We start from the raw sequence: 17,116 nt of genomic DNA on the forward strand, positions 1-17,116 counted from the left end.
TACAGAGCATCCCTCATGTAGCCCATGTTACAGAAGGGGGAGCTGCCCACATTTGCTCAAGCCTGCTCCCTCTCACACCTCCCTGCACAAACCCACCCAGCACCCCAGACCCATTCTAGAAAGAGACGAGCCAGAGAACATACAGGTATTTGATTTAATTTAGTTGAAGGAAAGAGTTCCACTTCACTCCCCCTCATACCGCTGAGCCCCAAGCCCGGCCACAAACAGCTCATTAATACTATTATCTTCTAAATAATACGAACAGTCCAGAGAAGAGTAATCCCTTCCCATCTCAGAGCAGAAGGAGCACCAGGCCATAGCACCAGCCTTTGCCATCCTCTCCCTCAGACAGGGAGTAGCTGGAGAGGCTGCCGCTGCTTTGCTCCAAGACAATTTTAATAGTTAAAATCTAAGCATCAGTGCATATTTCAGAGCCCAGTGAGCAGGATCTGGAGGAGGTGCACAGGGGATAGGAGAGAACTGCAGGAAGGCAAGGCAGGCAGATCCTCAGATCCTGCAGCTGTACAAGTTAAAGTTGGGTGTCTGCACTGTACAATGAACAACCACAGAAAGGAGGGTGGGTAAGACCTGCTAGGCCTTTAAATCAGATGGCTAGAGCTTTCCCCCCTCCAGCAAATCTCCCCATCACTGTAGGACCTAGGCACCAAACACACATTAGAATGTGAAAGGGAAACAGTCACTGCCCCTACAGGGGAATTAGGTCCAACCTGTAGCCACTGTGCTGCTACACCTTACAGGTTGACAGACTCATAGGGGAGTCTGCACAGGTGAGGACCATCCATAGCTGTTCCTCTGCCAACAAGTACTCAGGAAAAAAAAAAAAAACAGAACTGTATTGGACCATAATTTAATTCCCATGTTAAAATTAGGGGAGAATTCAGCAAAATGAAGAGATCCTGCCCTTCAGTAGTACAGCATGAAGGAACTCAACCGAGGGAAGCTCCAGGTAGGTGTGCTGCACACAGAGGTTCAGCATACTCTGCACTATGCTCCTGGCTGGTGCCACGCCCCTGCTACTTGGGCATCAAAGCAGCATTGTTGGGAGGGAAAGGAAAGGGGAATGCCCCTTGCCTCTTCTACCCACAGAGAGGGTTACTCAGCTAAAGTGACTTCAAAAAGGAAAAGGCCCAGAACCGCTGTGCTGGGAGGAACAGGGTCCAGCTTGTGCTGTTCCATCTCCGTGTGCACAGAACAAGTGGAACCAAAGAGGGGGCTGGGGCATGAAATTCAAGCATAAGAAGTCAGTGCAAACCAGTCTGGGAGGCCCAGCACACCTGGGGTACTTGGCCCTGGGTAGAGCTACGCTGGCTGAATTGCTCTGAGTGGAAGTTGGGCCAGTAGAACAAATGGCTACTGCCTCCATTTCCACACAGAATTTTAGTTTTCATTTGTAAGAGTGTTGAGCCCTTTTTTCATTGCTGAGTGGCTTCAGCCCAGCCCTCAAGGGCCCCCTCTAGGGGAGAGCTGTGAGTATTAACATTGTTGACACTTCCTGATCGGGAGCAGAGAGCCATCAGAAGGCAAGGTGCTTTGACACTAGACATTATACAATTCCTCTCTGTGCCCCAGGCCACCTCACCCCCCAAGAGGCTCTGATCTGTTCCTCAAGCAGAGCAAGCACAGCCTAGGGTTGCCAACCCTCCAATATTGTCCTGGAGTCTCCAGGAATTAAAGATTAGTCTTTAATTAAAGATAATGTCATGTGATGAACACTCCAGGAACATGTCCAACCAAAACTGGCAACCCTATCACAGCCCCAACTTAGCTGGAAGAAGCTGAGTAAGAGGTGTGCCTGGGAAACAAGACATCCTGGGTTTCTACACCTAGCCTGCAGATACCTCTGCAATGCTCAGCTCCCTCTGGAGTCCAGGCCTAAGCTTGGCCTCCTGATGTAACAAGACTAAGTTCTTGTTTTGCTGGGGTTATTCTTCTATGCTGATTTACAGAAACATCAGTAAGTGTGACTTAATTTACAGAAGGGAGATGCTCCCACTTACTAGGCTACCGAAACAGATTCCTGCAGGTCCTAGGAAAACCCAATGTTATTTTCACAACAACATTTACTGCTATTTCCCACTGCTCCTGCCATGTGGTGACTGAATGGAGCTTCCCTCCCCAGCCATACTAGCCTGTGTATGGAGAAGGGGTGACAGCACTGAGCAAGACACATGGGGGCCATTTCCTTGTGGACCTGATGACAGGGGGCAAGTGGGAACTCCCTAAACAGAGTCACTTGCTGAGACAACAAGCTATGGGCCAGTGCAGGCTGGAGCTACCTGCACCTCCTGTCTCACAGTTCAGAGCAATGTGGGGTTTCTGAGACAAGGCCTCCCACCCTAGCGGCTGAAGGTTCGGTTTGAGGGCATATTGGTTCTAATACAGATGAGACTCCAGAGCTATTTGGAAAGGATGTTGGGCATGGGCATCTCCTCATCCCTTTCTGTTTCTGTTGACCTCACCCACCCCGCCCCAGACAAACAAACAGAATCCTGCAGCATAACTCCAAGCAACTCAAGGTGAGACTGGTGCCTCTCGCTGGCATTCATCTGAGCTGCAGTCCCTGGGTCATCAATATGAGCCATAGCGATCCTGAGGAAGGAAACACACCCTGAGTCACTGTCCCAACCACTCACATTCTGAGGAGACAGATGGAGATAGGGACACCCTGTGATGTTTAACATTCCTAGGGACTTGAGAGACAGACCAGCACAGAGCTAACCACAAACACTTGGGATGCCAGGCCAAAGGGCAGGTCAGAGGAAAGCAGCCCCACCCTGGAGGACTCTGCCCAGGGATGCACTATGTGGGGAAGGAGACCTAAGGGCAATAAAGGGTCTTCTTTACCAGCACAAGAAGGTGCTCTCAAATCAGCCCCAAAACAGATTACTACAGTGGCATGGAATGGTCTCAGCTACTGGAGGGCAGCTGTCATTAACTGTAGCATGAAAATGCCTGCACAGGAACTGATCCCTGCAAACCCACTGTGCATATGCACAGCCCAAGCAGGGGACAAGGGAAGACAGCTTCCTGCAGATGAGGCAAGAACTAGGAGGCTGAAATCCATAGTGTGCAAATTCAACTCAATTACCCTGCTGTTCATCTGAACATGCCCAGTAGGTAGGACTCTCAGATCCCCACCCCTGGCCATAGTGAGGAACACCCCTGCCTCACCTGGAGAGAGTTCATCACACCGTTGGCTAGGACGGCCATCTTGCCAGCAACAGATTTTACTCCTTGCTTGAACTGGGTGATGTCAGCTGCAGGCAGCACGTTCCCAATTGACACACCACCTGCCAAGAGCCAGCAAAAGGGGTGGGTTGGGGTCTGAGGGCAAGAATAGCCCACTCCCAGCAGGCCCTGCTTATTCAGCTCCATAGCAGCCCCTCAGCCATGACCCTTCTAGGCTTAGATCCAGGAGTCTGCCATTGTCTGCCCGCTCCCCTCCCTTCGCTAGGTACTAACAAACCTGCCGAGTGTGTGTTCTCAGCCTCCCCAAAGAGGTCTGCAGAGCTGATGGCACTGCTGCTAGAGAGCTGCTGCAATCGAGACCTGGCTTCATACTGCATCAAGGAGAAAGCAGAAGACTCAGACTCAGCTACAACAAAAAGGGATAAAACCAGGGCTTGAGACAGGATGGGAGAGAGTCAGGCCAGGGGACAAGTACCAGCCCAAGTACAGCAGGAAAGACAGGTGCGGGAGTAAGTGTGACACTTACCTCAGCATCTGCTTCCCGCCCAAAGAACATATCTGAGGAGATGGCTTTGGCCCCAGCGAACTTCTGCCGAGCTTCATTTGATTCCACTGCAGATGTCCTGCTCTCTGCCTCCCTCCTATTGGTGGGTCTGAGGGAGATGAGACAGGAGAGAGACCTCACTAAATCTTTGTGCTCACTGAAGCAGCAAGGAAGGCAGCTTATCAGCTCCACTCTGCTGACACCCACATTGCTCAAAGCAAACCTACAAAGCCACAGGCAAGAGCCACTGCTGATCCCCCCCCATCAGGAGGGCAGTTTAGCAAAGCTGAGTTTGACTGGTGGTCATGAGGTTCTGTTGTGATTAGTAGCCCTAAAAATTTACCCCAATTGTAGCTCAAATATAAAAAGTATGGGTAAGTTCATAAATAAATGTCACAATAACCCATAACTTTCTGCCTGTTTTAAAATTAATCATGGAAAATAGGTCACGTTGTTTTCAATAATGAATGTTATTAAACAAGTGCAAGAGAACCATACAGAGAAACTGGATCAGTGCAAACAAAAAAGGGCCTGCTGATATGGTTCAAGGACTGTTGAAACCATGGTTGGTAAAAACAGAAGATGTGGATCCGGAAGTTAATGAACCAAAACTGGCGTGGTGGACACTAGGCCTGATTGGTGGACAAAATAATGAGTGGGGGAAAAAAGAACTATGCCACCAAGTTTTCCCCCTTTTGGGGGGTTCTTGAAGAGAGACTTTGAAAATAAACAAATCGCTCTCCTGTCCTACCTTACATCCCCAGCTTGTCTCGTCTTATCTTCCCTGACCCTCAGACAGAAGGAGCAGACCAAACTGAAAGACTTTCTTCCTAAGAGGAAGGCCATTAGGCTTTGCTCTTGTTCAAGGAACTTTGTTTTTCACTTGTGAGTCCTGAAAATCATATCATCATGCCATCCAGTCCTCAGCCCATCAGTGGGGATTCCAGCCTATGCAGTGCTGCTGGCAATTAGGTAAGATCATGTGCTGCCTGCCTTCCTTGCGTGTTATTTTCTACCCCCCTTCCTTCCTCCTATCCTCTCTCTCACTCTCAGCTTTTCACCAAATCCTGAAATCAACTGCACTGCATCAGCACACCAAGATGAGATGACCACAATCCTGCCCAGTCTAAGGAAACAAGACCCAATCAGGGGACATCCCTGACCAGAACAAACTGGCGTCCAAGCAACCGGCGCTGTGGTCAGCCTAACAGCCAAAGCACGTAGTCATAATTGACCAGCCATCCAGTATTCCAAAAAACCATCAACAGCAGCTATATTTCTCTTACTGTTTCTATTCCCTTTCCTCCACCTTGTGTCTGTTAGAAGAGAAGCAAACATCCTTTATACCACAGGACAGAGTACAACTAACCCTTTCTTTTTCATCAAAAAAGGTTGTTTTGAAAATAAGAGGCTCTGACATTTTGCCTCCAAAAAGAAAGATTTTAATAGATTTAATTAAGTTTGTTTTGCAATTCCAGTTTCACTGTAAATGTTTTTGTTATAATTCCTTGGATTTGATCCCTGAACTTTCAACACTGGAATGAATGCTTTTGGGTGTTTGCCAAGGAACCAAGTAAAACCAAGGCTGCTGTAGAAAGAACCCCCAAACTTAAGCATCACTATTCTAATGTTGGACAGTGGAAGTTTATAAAACACCTTTAACTCTTTTGGTCCTTGAGATCAGTACAAGAGTTCCCATTGTGTCGCTAGGCCATGGGCTTCCCTGTTAGGAGAGTCAAAGGCCAGAGTCCCTTTCACTAAGGAGCCAGTGTAGATACTGGGTACTTCCTGCCTCAGTGACCTAGCCCAAAGGACTCCTCTGTGTGACACACCGAGGACTAAATTTTGTTTTTGGTTGCTGTACCCATGGAGATGAGGTTTCCATAGATCCTGCTCATAGCGCGAGGCATGGGAGAGGCTTGTGGGGCTGGGGTTTAATCATCTGTGTTTGGACACAGACACTGTCACTAGCCTGGCTCCCCCTCGGACACCAGCCTAGTTCCACCTCACTGCAAGGCCCGCCCCTTGGATCCAGAGTCTGAACTCCAGCAGCAGCAAGGTGGTGCCCTTTACCTCTCTCCAATGGGCCGGATGCTGGAGATGGTCACTGTGGCCTCCTCCTCCCCTTTGTCAACACCCCAGGAGGAATCTGTTTCCCATCGCGAGCCGAAGGCATCTCCCAGTGAGAAGGGATTATCTTTGTACCTAGGGACCAAGCACATGGGACTCAGCTAGGTCAGCCATAAAAAACCCAGGACTAAGCCAAAGACCACAATGAGGCTCAACCTTACTTGGGGGGTCCAGATGTGAAGCCTCCGGCATCTTCAAACAAGTCCAGCTGGGAGCGAGAAGATTTCGCAGCCACTGGTGTCTCCTGCTCAATCACTTGCATCTCGGACAGCACGGAGTGAGACACAGAACTAACAACAAGGCAGGGAGTCAAGGCTCAAGCTTCAGGAACCCCCAACCAGGGCGTGGCAACATCCACGCAACCCTACAGCATCTTGCTTCAACTAGAACAGGCCGACCCTGAGAAGATGAGGGTGCTAAGAATCCCGAGCCAGTACAGCCTGGCTCCAGCACCATCCCATGATGCAATTGGACTGAGATACCAAGTGTTATTTCACCTCCCCATAACCCAATGATGTAGGATGGCAAATGCCGCCAATGAGGCCCGGGGTCAGAGACCTATAGGGTGCCAGGCTTTGAGTAGAGTACAGGGCCCACCTCATCCTCTCCAGGGATGGAAGTGATTCCAGCCACGGCTCATCACACAGGCATTCTGAATCAAAATTCAAACACTTATCTGTTAAGATGGCAGCAAGCTTCCGCACAAATCTAAGCCAGAGCAAAGTATCCCCAGATAGTCTTTCCTGCAGCAAAGTACCACCCCAAGCATCCCCAAAATAAATACCTTCTGGACACCAATCCCATGCCCAGTCTCTCAGCTTGTTCGCGTTTCTTCCCTTCCAGGTTCTGAAGTTTCTTTTCCTCCTTCTTCCGATCGATCTGCAACTCCTGATAGGCCAGTCGCATTGAAGTGACTCTAAAGGAAACAACAGTAGTGAATACAAGGTCACCTCTCCCCCAAGGTGGATACTGTGGAGCAGTGGTGTTGTGTGTGTGGGGGTGGGTGAAATCACTCTGGTCACATCTACACTGGGAACGGTAGGTTTATGCAATGACAAAGCAATCACATTGTAAAATCCTAGCATAGAAAGGGCATGCTGTAGTTTTTTCAATGTAGCTTGATCTACACTAGGATTTCATATTGTGTTCACTTTCTTATAAGAGACATATTTTTAATTAGTGTATAAAGTCTTTGAGCACAGACAGCAGGTCCTGATCCCAGCCCAGTCTTTGGATCAGGCCCAAAAATGGCATTAGTGGAACAGAGCCAGAATCAATGAAGCACCAGGGAACTGCCACATCTACCCACCCAAACCCCTTTCAGAGGCACTGAATCAAATACAGTCAAGCAATGCTGCTTCTGCCTTGCTGGAGGGACAACTCCTACTTCAGATGACCTCCTGCTCCTGCCCAGAGAGCTACCTTGCTGCTTGTTCAGCACCTACAGGCTAAGAGTTCTCAGGGTAGAGAGCATCAACCTCATGCCAATTTCATTGCCCTGGCAAGCAAGTATTCAGCCCACGACCATGGCTTCCCCAGTGCTTGACACTCACATGGACTCCTCAGCTTGTTTCCTCGACTCCACCGACTGCTGCTCCCTCAGCTTCTCAGCCACCTGGGCTTGTCGCTCTATCTCACTGAAGCTCTGGCTGCTCACTTTCTGGGCTCCAAGCCCCTTTTTTGCACCCAGCTGGATAAAACAGACCCAGAGTGAGAATTTCTCCCTAAGACATCCAGGGCCCATCAGAAATACCCAGCACATCAGGCCTTCAGCTTTTCTGGTTCAGTGCCCCACACCACGTAGCAGCAAGCGACTGATGTTTCAGAGGAGAGGGAGAGCACTCAGAGAGTGAACTGAACTACTTGTGCAGTGCAGTATGGGATTAGCCAGGGGCATTCTGGGCCCACCTATGGTACTCACAATACCACAAGGCTTGATAGTTTCACTGCCTTCATCTTAGCAAGGCATTGAGTGTGCAGGGGGAGGAAGAACCGGTAGAGCAGAGCCTCATCAATTGGCTAATCAGGCAGAAAGAAAAGGTTTCATCAGCAGGCATCAGACACCTCAGAAGGAGGGCCAGGTTCAGAGGCAGCCTCAAAAGGGTAGCAAAGCGAGGTGCCAGGGAACAAGCCGGGACCAGCAGAAGGAAAGCAGGGATGCAGCAGGTGCAAGGGAGAGCCCCCGTAACAGGAGCTCAGACATACCCCTTTCTTGGCAGTGCCTGGCTTCTTCTTTCCGATGAGGGAAGATTTTAGTTCTGGAACAGGAAGGAAGGAGTGAGTGAGCAGGAGTGAAAGCACTCAACAAGCTGGGGTTAGTACATAACAGCCCGGGCGGCAGCCCACACACAAAAATCCACAGCCCAGCTGCAACAAAGTCCAGGGCACATCATGCAGTTTCACAGCACAGCCCGGGTGACTTCACCGAGCCAAGAATGAAGCAGTGAGACCACCATGAAGAATGAGAAGCTCCAGGCACACAGGCTGGGCCTGGATGGGAGGCATGTCACTCTGAGGGAAGTTCTGGCTGCACCAGTAAGTGACATGTCATGCAGCTGGTGTCCTGTATTTGGTGGTGAAGGTGGGGTCAATGGACAAAGACTCAATCTGTCTGTTGGGAGAGCTCCAGCAGTGTCTCAGAAAGGAAAGGCAGCACCAGGGAGAGGTGGGGGAAGAGGGGTCGGTGCCCACCACAGATGCCTCTAGGGAGAGTCATCCAGAAAGCCAGAAGAGTCCAAGCAACAGGAAGCATAGCTGTGCCCGTGGTTGCAGGGAGACATCTGGAGGGGGCACTGACCCACTGTGCCCGGGAGGCTAGTTGGGTCCTAAAGCCCAATGGGGCAGAGAGGCAGCCAGCAGCTTCTCTCACACCCTTCCTTCCACCTGGAATCTGCCACTTCAGGGGCAGAAGTTTGGATGTACTCTGCTGCCCAGGAAGCTAACATTAGGGCTGAAGGCAGAATCACAGCCGAGGGCAGGCAGAGGTGCCACAAGCAGCCAGTGCAGGCTATTTGTTAGCCAGTTACCTCTGGCAGGAGCAGACCCTTGTGCAGACAGACACATGGACGCGTCTGAGGGAGAGAAAAACACGGGGAGTGAAAGGTTTACTCTTGGACTAAGGTTTACAACAGGCCTGGGCACAGTGCAGGCCAGGAGCACACACACTTCCTAATAGGGAGATGCCGGCTCCGGCCACACACTACAGAGCCAGATGGAGGACAGTATGTGGGACCTGCCGTCCCTGTCGGCCACACCTCCATACTGAAGAAGAGGCTGAAGTGAGCTGATTGTATGCCAGTTATATGCTGTCATTGGGTTCCTAGAAAGTTACGAGAGTGTCCCTAGGGCAGTCAAGCTCTAGTCACCTGTGCTAAACCCTACAATGGGAGCAAACTGTTGGGAATGAGATGCCTGTTTAAATTTGGAAGGGGAGGGTGAACGGGGCAGGAAGTCTCCAGTACATAGAGTGGAATCAATGACTGCAGAGCCTGGGCCTCTGGGTAACTTAACGAGAGCCAAGAGCACAATGTGATTGGAAAGCCAACAACAGATCCCCGAGGGCAGACTCCACAGGAGGATAAATTCCTATTACAGAACTAAGAATGGTCTCAAGCCAGTTCCAGCTCTACTGACCTCACTAGAGAAAACCTGCACAGACAGCTACTGTGCCAGGCCCAGAGCCAGCTAGAGCCAAACAAGAATGATTCAGGGACAGGGTAACAGGGAGAGGACAGGCACTGATGTAGGAGAAACCAGAAGGCTCTCTCACTTACCCAGAGGAGCTTTAGGAGACGTACTCAACAGGTCAATAGATGGGCCTTGGTTGGACTCTATGGAGACAAGATGAGCAGTCAGACTATAGTGAGGAAAGAAGATTACAGATTTACAGCCTCTCCCGCCTGACAGGGGGCTCACAGTACCCCTACCCTAACAGATGCATTCCAGATGTTTCTCAGAAAGCTGCAACATCCGCAGAGCACAAATGACTCTTCACAGCAGCTGACATAGGGTCTTCATTCAGCAAGTTACTCCTTCTAAAAATTTCTTCATTAAGGGAGTGAAGAAACCATTGAGCGCCAGTTTACAGGGAAATATATGAAGCTCTTTCAAAGAGCAGCACTTCTTCCACATCCCTGATGCTCTGTGGCTCCCTTCCCTCCCTGCAACATCTACCTGGAAACAGGTTCACCTGCCCCTGCTCCATGCACCCCATATGCAGACCCCATCTATTGCGAGGGACAGTGAAGAAGGCTATAGTAGAAATGATTCTGAGATCTGCAGATGGGCACCAAGAAAACAGGTCAGGCAAACCCCGAGTCATAAAGATCCTGTTTCCATGCACATGCTGCAAGGAGAGCGAAGAACTGCACAATCTCTCTGATCTGGGAGCAGAATGGGTTTCCCAGACATATCCATTTCACCGGAACTCCAACACTATGTTGCATGGAACCTCCACTCATTGCCCATGCAGGGAGCAAGGGAGAATCTGAGCCTTTCCAACCCCAGCCCAGTGAGATTCTTTACTGGAAGAGAAGCTGTTTAGCAGTGAACTCACGTGGCATCTCGCTGTTTTCCAATGGCTTTGCTGCTCTCTCAGACTCCATTGAGGACAATGTTGGATTCTGACCAGCCTCTGCCACATCCCAGGTACCGGAAAGCTTAAAGGTTGAAACATGCTACAATGAGTCTCAAAGGGATAAATGACCCAGTACAGTTACCAATCCCACCCCAGGTGAATAGTGACTCCACCCAGTTATAGATCGAAAGAGAATAACATGTATCCATGCACACATCATAGTTTCTCCGGAGACACTGATGACGTTAGGGGCCAGTCAGCATTCCCTCAGGAGTTCCAAGAAATCACCAGTGAGGGAGAATGGAGCTGAGCTGGATGCAGTGGGGTAGGGGAGACAAGAGGTCTCATTCAAGAGATAGATAAACCAGGGATGCCATCACAATTTAGACTGAGATGAAGGACTTCCCATATTTGAGGGGATAACCCCCACCTGGCTCCCTGAGGGAGGGTAGAAGACTCGTCTATCCTGACTATCCTACATTCCTTCAGGTCTGTTCCCATTTTACTCCACCCACTATGAGCAGTAACCCAAATCTAACAGACCCGGACCTCCAAACAGCAGGGATGATTTGTACACAAGCTCCTGCTGGCTACCTGTCCTTGGCATAACAGTCTAAAAAAGAGTCTATGTAGTAAAGGGGTAGCCAAAACAAGGCCATAGGCCAAAAGGAGCTGACAGAGTTCCCCAGTGGTGCTCAGAGCTGTCCTTCACCTACAATGCAGAGTGGCAGCAGTCAGAGGTTCCAGTCTGCAATACTCCATTCCTGGACCATGCTGTAGGCTGGGAACTGTAGTCTTCACAGGCTGCAGCTCCATATTATTACCAAGTTCAGTTGCAATCAGCCTTTTTCGTACAAACTAGGTGTGAAAGCAGGCTCCTGGCAAGCTGACAAAGCAGCTTTCCACAGGGAGAGCCACATCTAGCTGATCTGTCTCACCTGCGTGTGCTCCATGAAGAAGTCAGCATCGTTCTTCTCAGGGGAATGGCCTGGGGTTCCACTCAGTCCATCTACCAGGAGCTGAAAGGAAGAAGACATCACATATGACTCAGCAATCAGCATCATGCTTCTTTCCCACTGTGGTACAGGCTGGTCAGCACTTACACTGGTGCCATACTTGGCCATGGCAGCACTCGCCAGCTGCCGGATCTTCTCCCTGTACATCTGGGCAGCTCTGCTATTATACTTGGCATTGGCATCTGTGGTGGTGCAGCCATGTTGGCGGAAGAAGGCAGTCTGAGGAAAAGCGGATAATCAGTCTACAGACAGCCAAGTCAAACTCCCACAAGCATCAGACATCAGTAACCAACTTGAGAGCAGCAGTAACAGGAAGAGGGAACTTCCCAGAGAATGAGGGGTCTAGGGGGAGTAAAGTGCTTTTCCCCAGAAATATACCAGCTACTGTTCAACTCCGCCTTCACCTGGATCCTGCTCTTCCAGGATCCAGAGATTCAAGAACTCACTACCAGCCCTTCCCAGGGAGGAGTGCTTCTGAATCACAGCATGGGGCAGGGCTTCTAGGCTCTTCCTGAGCAGAACTCCCTTATCTTTAAAAAAACCCTTCAGATCTCATGTAAGGGAGATCCAGGAAAATGACAGACCTATATATCAGGAGTCTCTAATCTCCACCAGGGTCACTGTTCTGACCCCTTAACTGGAGATGGAAAATGAAAGTGCCTCTCTTCTCCTGCAGGTATCCAGAGAGAGTGAGAGGAGAATGGTACCCAAGCACCAAGAAAGCCATGTCAGGAGGAGCTGGGCACACAGGGAGCAGAGAATGCTCACAACTGAAAGGGAAATCAAACAAAACGCCTATAGAGATTCCTCACCGCATTGGCATTGCTGCCCACTTGCATACACCTCAGCTGGAACCAGCTCCAGTTTGAATCCAGTTCTGTAGACCTGTACAAGAACAAATCAGCTATATCAAGAAGGTGTAGGTGTCCTGGATTCAGAAGCATTGTATCAGCCTGCAGAGCCAGAGCCTGACATCTCACTGCAATTTAGTCACACCATTCTGGAAGCATGTGGGATATCTGTAGCCTTTCTATTTCACTTCCCACCCAGTAACTGGAGTTAAGAGGAGTTTGTAATGGTCATTGATCTCACTGGCTCGCTCCCCACACTGGATATATAATGCCCACGTAAAAATGTCTCCCACTGGCACTGCACTCAGAGGGAGATCCCAGCCAGCATCTCCTGTTCTCCAGGATTTGATCCTACCACACCACTGAAGACACATATATTCAGCCCATCCTATTATGTTTTAAAGCATAGGGGTGGGTTTACAAGCCATATGAAAGGCACTACTCAAAATAAAAGGGCATTGCATACTGGCAGAAACATTAGCAGTAGAATGAAGAGCGAGATCCACATTCCCATCCTATGCTAGAACAGTATGCAAAGAGACACCAGCTACAGCCCAGGCCCTGATTGGAAGAAAGTCAGATATCATATAGGTGTGGATCTCACAACAGGGCACTTACTCAACCATCATAGCAAATGACTGTTAAGTCCTCCTGAAGGGCAGAGCATACAAGTTTTGGAGAGTGCAATGATAATGTACTGAGCATCTGGACATTAGCCTGGGACCCAGTGAAACAGGTACAAGTTTAGGACACTTCTGTTGGTAGTAGGTAGATGCAACAAAAACAGATCTAGGAAAGTTATAAACATGGACAGAAAACAACAAGACTCTGCTCTGAAAGTGACGCTAATACACATCTGGAGGAACACATGCTGGAACAGAGTATGAAAAAATGGAGAGAGAAACCTGGAAAGTAGAAATTCTCAGGGAGACAGTAGATGGCAAGTTTAACAGGAGGGTCACTCACTATAGCAAGCCAAAAAAGGTTGCAGAGGTTTCATAGCTGTGAGCAGGGAGAGAACAGCTTTCTTCCATGGCTCTGGTGCATGTGCACCTGAGCCTGAAATATTACCTTCTGTTCTGGCATCCAAGTGCCAAAAAGGTAAACCGGATGCAGATCAGAAAAGAGCAATACAGTGATCCAAGGGCTGAGGGTCTCAGTTATGAGAAAGATGAAGAGCTAAATCTGTCTACTCTAGTTAAGAAATGACTTAAGGAAAGACCAGTCTGTAAACATCCAAAGGGTGTAAACAGCAGAGAGAGTAACAGAAAGAAGTGGGAAAACTTAGACTAATAAATAGTAATTTCTATCACAATCATGCCTGGAGACCCCAATTATAGACCAGGACCCCATTGCACTAGGCACTGTACAGACCCAACAAAAAGACAGTCCCCGTCTTAAGAAGCTTAAATACCATGAGAAACACCAAGATAGCATGACTTGTGAGGCTGAGGAACAATCTCTGCAATGGAAAGGTTGGGAGTCCTATCATTTGAGACATGAACAAAACACCACATAATGTTCAGTGATGATCAACCTTGCTGAGGTTGGTCTGGATAGGCCCAATACATCACCACCTCTTCCTCTTCCTTCAGCTAATGCCATCAAATGGGGTCTGCGCTATGAGCCCTCCAAAGTGCCCTGGGAGCTGTGTCCAGTGTCTCAACCTCTATCACACCACATGCTAATACATCTTCTTCCTTTATGACATCCCTCCATTCTTTGGGCTGGCCTTAATTTGCTGGACTCTCTTATCCACATATTTGTCAAGACTGGACTTTGAGGGAATGCAGGCTCAGATGGTTTGGTCCTGTATTCTTTTGTTTATGGGTCTCACTTTGAGTAAGTCTCACACACACATATTCCTGACATGGCCTTTCTTCCTTATACCACTCATCCGCCTCAACATTTGCTTTTCTGTGGAACAGATCATTTGCTCATTTTTCTTCTTTGCTGCTCAACAATGAGCACTATACATTAAAACTGGACAGCTTCCATTTTTTTAGACTTTCTCTTTTAATCTTACTGGTATCTCCCTGTCACAAACTACACCACTTATGTCTATCCATTTCAGTTAGGCATTTATCATCTTAGCTCTAATTTCATTCTTCATTTCCCCTCTTACTGATATCGCTGAAAAGGGTGAAGTTCTTCGCTAGTATTCCAGCTCTTACACAGAATACTCCAGATGCTCTTCCCTTGAGGGTAATGCACGTAACACATTGGTGCTCTGAGGACCATTTCACTGAGTTTCTTCATATGTTAAAAGACCGGAGAGCCAAATTCAAAGTGTTACACATTCAGCAAACTATACAGAAAATTGTGCACTTTTGAGAATAAAGTGCCTCCTGCTTGACAGAAGTCCTCCTGCTAATCAAACCTCAGCTAATTCCAATAATGACAAAGTAAGCAAATGTTGTTTTGATCTGCAGATCAAGGATGCATTCACTCACATCTCTCCCTTCCCCACAATGCATCCCCACTCCCTTTCAACTCTTGTGCTAAACATACAAACCTGATAAAGCTTAGGTGCACACCCAGTGACCTGTGGACTCCAGAGCAGTCAATGCACAGAAATACACCATAGGAAATACTGGCCCAGCTTGGATTCTTAGCACCACAGTCAAAGCAGGCCTAAAGGGAAATCAGAGCGAGGAAGAGTAAGGAAGTCACAGAGGGTCTGAGAGGTGGTCCTAGCATCGGTTTGAGGAGCCACAGGGAGGTCTGAGCTGGGGGGGGGCATATCCCCGTTTCCACACGAATGCAGCAGCAGAAGAGCTGGCAGATTAAATGCTAAAATAATAAGTGTCCCCTGCAGCTGGGCAGCCGCCCCCCATCCGCTTCCAGCCCCCGCTCACACCGTCCCGGCTGTGACGTCCCCGGGCCGCTGGGGCACTTCCAGCAGAGCAACGCCCCGCCCGCCCCCAGCACCAGGGCCGGCTGCCTGGCCACCGGCCCCGGAGGTGCCGCCACCCGGGAAGCAGCCGGGCAGCCCAGGGGAGAACGGGCCTGTCTCTCTGCCAGGCCGCAGGCACCCGAGGCCGGGCTGGGGCACAATCCGGGGGCCGCCCTCCAAGCCGGCAGGGGCCGGGCCCCGCAGCGTCCCCGGAAGCAGGAGAGGCAGGAAGCAGCTTCGGGGACCCAGGCCCGCTCCGGTACCTTATTGGCCGGCGCCGCCCGCAGCCGCTTGAACAGAGTCTGAATCTCCGCCTTGCTCGGCTCCGCCGCCATGGTCTCTCCTTCCCAGACAAGACCGGGGCGACGGGTCCCCGCCGGGTCCAATCCGCGCAGGGGCGGAACTGACGACGGGTCCCTGCCGGGGCCAACCACAGCCTGCGCCGCCGCCATGACACCCGGGGCAGAGTAGTCAGGGCGGCATAGGGATTTCGAGCCCCCTGGGGCTCTGCCGGACGATGCCCAAGGCCTGTTCCGCCATAAACTGCCCGAACCGGGACACCCGGGAGAACCGCGCCCGGGGACTCTCCTTCCACAGGTCGGAGCGGGATCGGGCCCTGATGCAGCTGGGAGGCGGCTGGTCTCTCTGGGGGCGGGGCCTCACGGGGCTCGTATCCCTGAGGGCGGGGCTAGTATGGGGGGCGGGGTCTGGCTTCGGCTCCCGAGGGAAGGGTTAGGGCTAGTTGCTCTCGTGGTTGTACCTATGGTAGGGTTACCCTATTCGAACATTCAAAAAAGAGGACACTCCACGGGGGGTATTTGCACCAGTATCTACCAACTCGCGTTGTATGAATGTGTTGTTATACTGTTGTATATGTTGTGCGCTACATGTCGTCTATATTGAGTATATATAAGAAAAAGTGATATGGCCTCAAAAGTGAAGTTTAATTATTTAAAGTTTCCTGTACTTCTTTATATGTAGTGAGTCCTTTCCTTTCACCAGTTCTTCAGTTTTCTTTCTCCTCATGTGTCCACACATACTTCTCTGTAGATTGCATTTTTCTCAGCGGTGGTTGATGGCTTTTTAAAAAGGCATGAAAATCTTAACAAGAAGTTTGTCTGAAGTTGTACTGTACAAGTAGAATTCCTTTCAGAGACTCAACATTCAGGTTGTTCCTTTCCTTTGTCCACTGGCTTTGCATCAGTGAAAAAATTCGCTCTACATTTGCATTGTGAGAAGGAATAGCAAAGAAGAACTGTGCAATCTTTAACAGTTCTGAATGACACTCAATGTTTTTGGATTTCTCAAAATATTTGGTCCACTTCTGGTGTGCTAGCAAGTAATTACTGAACTCTTCATCACTATTGCAACTTTCCGTAAACTTCTTCAGGTTGCTGACCTGATCAAAACACTTCATATAATCAATTTGCACCCCTTATCGATCAGGTACTTGATACAAGGTTGCACATCACTCCAATTCGGTGTCTCACTCAGGGTAATCCTCCTGAAAGAAGAGAAGTCTTCCAGCAGTCTAAGCCACTTCTCCAAATATTGTAAGCATCTGGTGTACATATTATCTACTTCAGCCAGGGCCGGCTCCAGGCACCAGCCGAGCAAGCTTATGCTTGAGGCGGCGAGATTCTACGGGGCGGCATTCCACCCAATCCTAGGGCGGCACGGCCGCTTTTTTGTTTGTTTGTTTGTTTTTTGTTCGCCGATCCGGCCACCCCGTAGGGGGCGGCGGCGCGGAGGAGGGGAGCGCCCTGCTGGGAGCGGGCTGCGCGCTCCGTCTGCCCCAGCCGCCAGGTCTGTAGCAAGCCTGGCAGGGCAGCCCTCGTTCTTCCCTCCCTGCCGACCGGAGCGGCACGGAGCCCTCCCAGCAGGTGGCGCGGC

The 17,116-nt window shown here is 49.9% G+C and overlaps 1 protein-coding gene across 1 annotated transcript; it reads right to left on the reverse strand.

Moving 5' to 3' along the window:
• Nucleotides 1-149: 149 nt before the first annotated feature.
• On the reverse strand, nt 150-15,568 carry ARFGAP2 (ADP ribosylation factor GTPase activating protein 2). Its single transcript, XM_024215085.2, has 16 exons — nt 15,487-15,568; nt 14,843-14,961; nt 12,289-12,361; nt 11,564-11,695; nt 11,399-11,479; nt 10,440-10,542; nt 9,658-9,714; nt 8,090-8,142; nt 7,438-7,574; nt 6,669-6,800; nt 6,046-6,174; nt 5,828-5,959; nt 3,737-3,863; nt 3,488-3,581; nt 3,193-3,311; nt 150-2,610 (listed from the first exon to the last, which is right to left on the reverse strand). Exons 1-16 carry the CDS (start codon nt 15,556-15,558, stop codon nt 2,590-2,592), a joined length of 1,581 nt encoding a protein of 526 aa, XP_024070853.2. The 5' UTR covers nt 15,559-15,568; the 3' UTR covers nt 150-2,589.
• Between the last annotated feature and the right edge of the window lie 1,548 nt (nt 15,569-17,116).

Source organism: Terrapene carolina, unplaced genomic scaffold (assembly GCF_002925995.2).
Source record: "Terrapene carolina triunguis isolate 2854851 unplaced genomic scaffold, T_m_triunguis-2.0 Scaffold96, whole genome shotgun sequence".
Classification (NCBI taxonomy): Eukaryota; Metazoa; Chordata; order Testudines; family Emydidae; genus Terrapene; species Terrapene triunguis.